Below are 2,500 nucleotides of genomic sequence, written 5' to 3'. Positions count from 1 at the left end.
TAATATATATATATATATATATATATATATATATATATATATATATATATATATATATATATATATATATATATATATATATTGTATAGGCAAGGTCACACAAACTAAATAACTCTCTCTCACTATCTCTCTCTCTCTCTCTCTCTCTCTCTCTCTCACACATTCTTAGACTGACCTTAATCCTAATAGTGATACAAGCTCGCTGGCACTCTTCGCCCACCATGGTGGCAGCCATGATGGTGTACTTGTCAACCACGCAGTCTTCACCCTTGTACCTTGTCAGCCGGTATGTGCGCTGCCTGAGGTCGTACACACTGCCAAAGAGGATTAGAGGGGTCAAATTGGAGAAAGTTAAGGGGGAAACACAGTGAAGTTATGTGTGATAAATGAGGAAATATGAGGGTAAACTGGGGGAAGTTATGGGGAACATGGGGGGGGGGGATATAGAAGGATGCTAAAGGTGGGTTTCAGGAATGGTGGGTGGAGCAAAAAAAAGGGTTGGTGTGTTAGGTGAAACAGGTTAAAGTTAAAGTGAAAGAGGAAAAGGGAAAGTTTTGCATGAGGCAAGGGGACACCTACAGTAGAATAGGGAAGTTACATCTCATCCACCATAACCCACCCTGGAACTTTTCCCCCACAAAACCCATCAACAACACGCCATCATACAAACCAGTAATATGGGTCTCCTTCCGTGAGCTGCGTCCCGGGGTGAGGCAGGCCATGCTTGTCGAGGAAGGCTTTATGGCCTGGTTCCTGTGGGTTCCTCCTGAACATGTGGGTTACCTGGGAGAATGACAGAGCTCAGTTTATATTCTGTACTACTAATAATATCTCTAATTATCTTGAAGGGGTGTCTGTCTTGTTGCTGCATTGTCACAAGTCCACAGTGTAATGACTGGATTGGGATGAGTATGATTCATTACTATATACCAATAAAGTTGTGTGCTCCTCTCACTCTTTTACTGCTTCACATACTTACTGACCTTCTCTTGTCTGTATAATTTTCATTAAATTACCTTATCTTGTGGGTAATTTTTCCATAATAACATGCATTCATAAAATGTACGGGTAATTCTTCCATAATAACATTCATTCATAAAACACACCTTATTTTACCATATTTGAGTTCACCATCAAAAATGCCACTGCTAATTCATGCAATTTAATTCTCTAACTTAATTTCTGAAAGCTTCTCCCGAACCTCTGAAGCTGCCCTCTTGCCCTGCCGCTGAACGAGGTCAACAACTTCTGTCTTGTAGATCTGTCCGTGCGCAAGACCCCTCTCCATGGAGCACTTGTTCAGCACCATAGCATCTTCCATGTCATAGCCCTAAGGAGAAGAGGGGAAGAATGACAATTAGCATAATGAATAAATTGTAGGAAGAAAATTACAGAAGACAGAAATATAATGCATTTCTAATATATATATATATATATATATATATATATATATATATATATATATATATATATATATATCACATATATATATGTATATGTATATATATATATATATATATATAAATATATATATATATATATATAAATATATATATATATATATATATATATATATATATATATATATATATATATATATATATATATATATATATATATATATATATATATATCTCCATCTATCCCTCCCCTCCTCATCACCTATATGTACATATGTGTATATTTATGTGTCTATGTATATACATATACCTGTAGCATCACTACATGGGAAAGAATGTTGACAACAGCACTACAATCCCTACACAAAAAATAAACAAATAGACAGCTAACAAAGTAATAAAAACAATTATGAATCCAGAAGGCAAACAGCCTCACCGTGTAGGAGATGATGGCCACAACAGCATTGAACCCCATGCAGAACTCCTCCATGTTGATCTTGTCATAGTGGGCATTGCGGACCAGAGGAACTTGTGGGTACTGGAGGCGGTAGACCTTGTTGGCAGTCTGGGTCCTCCAGTTGTGGAAGGGCGTCCCCATGGTCTGCTTGCCCATCTGAGGAGAGAGAATGGCCTCGGGAATGAACATCATGCAAAAGGACACTAGAGAAAAGATTTAGTGAGGATCAATACCAGAGGGAAATTTCCTATTGTGCTAATTTGTAATTTGATAGTCACTAGGAAAATAACTGAAAAAAATGAATACTAACAGTGTCTATTCAAAGAAAAACTTATAGACATCATATCAGTGGAAAATTAAGTAAAAACATTGTACTTTAATTAATGATTAATAATAATAATAATAATAATAATAATAATCCAGAAAATTAAGTAAAAACATTGTACTTTAATTACTAATGATTAATAATAATAATAATAATAATAATCCAGATGATGATTTTAATTCTGATGGTACAACTACAGAAACTGAATATAAATATAATAATAAAACCAACTTAGTTCTTCTCATAACCTTCCTGTTCACTAGCTGTACAGTCAAACTCACCTGGCACTGATACATGTTACGTGGGTTGGGATTGCAG

The 2,500-nt window shown here is 35.6% G+C and overlaps 1 protein-coding gene across 1 annotated transcript in view; it reads right to left on the bottom strand.

Annotated features, from left to right (window-relative positions):
• LOC119599364 (DNA-directed RNA polymerase I subunit RPA2-like) overlaps positions 1-2,500 on the bottom strand; it is a 27,627-nt gene that overhangs the window by 15,705 nt on the left and 9,422 nt on the right. The window contains exons 13-17 of the mRNA XM_037949133.1: positions 2,464-2,500; positions 1,837-2,013; positions 1,202-1,330; positions 671-783; positions 176-314 (exon numbers count right to left, since the gene is read on the bottom strand). The exon at positions 2,464-2,500 is cut by the window's right edge and continues 71 nt beyond it. Coding sequence (XP_037805061.1) covers positions 176-314; positions 671-783; positions 1,202-1,330; positions 1,837-2,013; positions 2,464-2,500 — 595 coding nt within the window. The remainder of the gene's footprint in view (positions 1-175; positions 315-670; positions 784-1,201; positions 1,331-1,836; positions 2,014-2,463) is intronic.

This window comes from Penaeus monodon, chromosome 42 (assembly GCF_015228065.2).
Source record: "Penaeus monodon isolate SGIC_2016 chromosome 42, NSTDA_Pmon_1, whole genome shotgun sequence".
NCBI classification, from domain to species: Eukaryota; Metazoa; Arthropoda; class Malacostraca; order Decapoda; family Penaeidae; genus Penaeus; species Penaeus monodon.
This window is presented reverse-complemented; position numbering and strand designations above follow the sequence as displayed.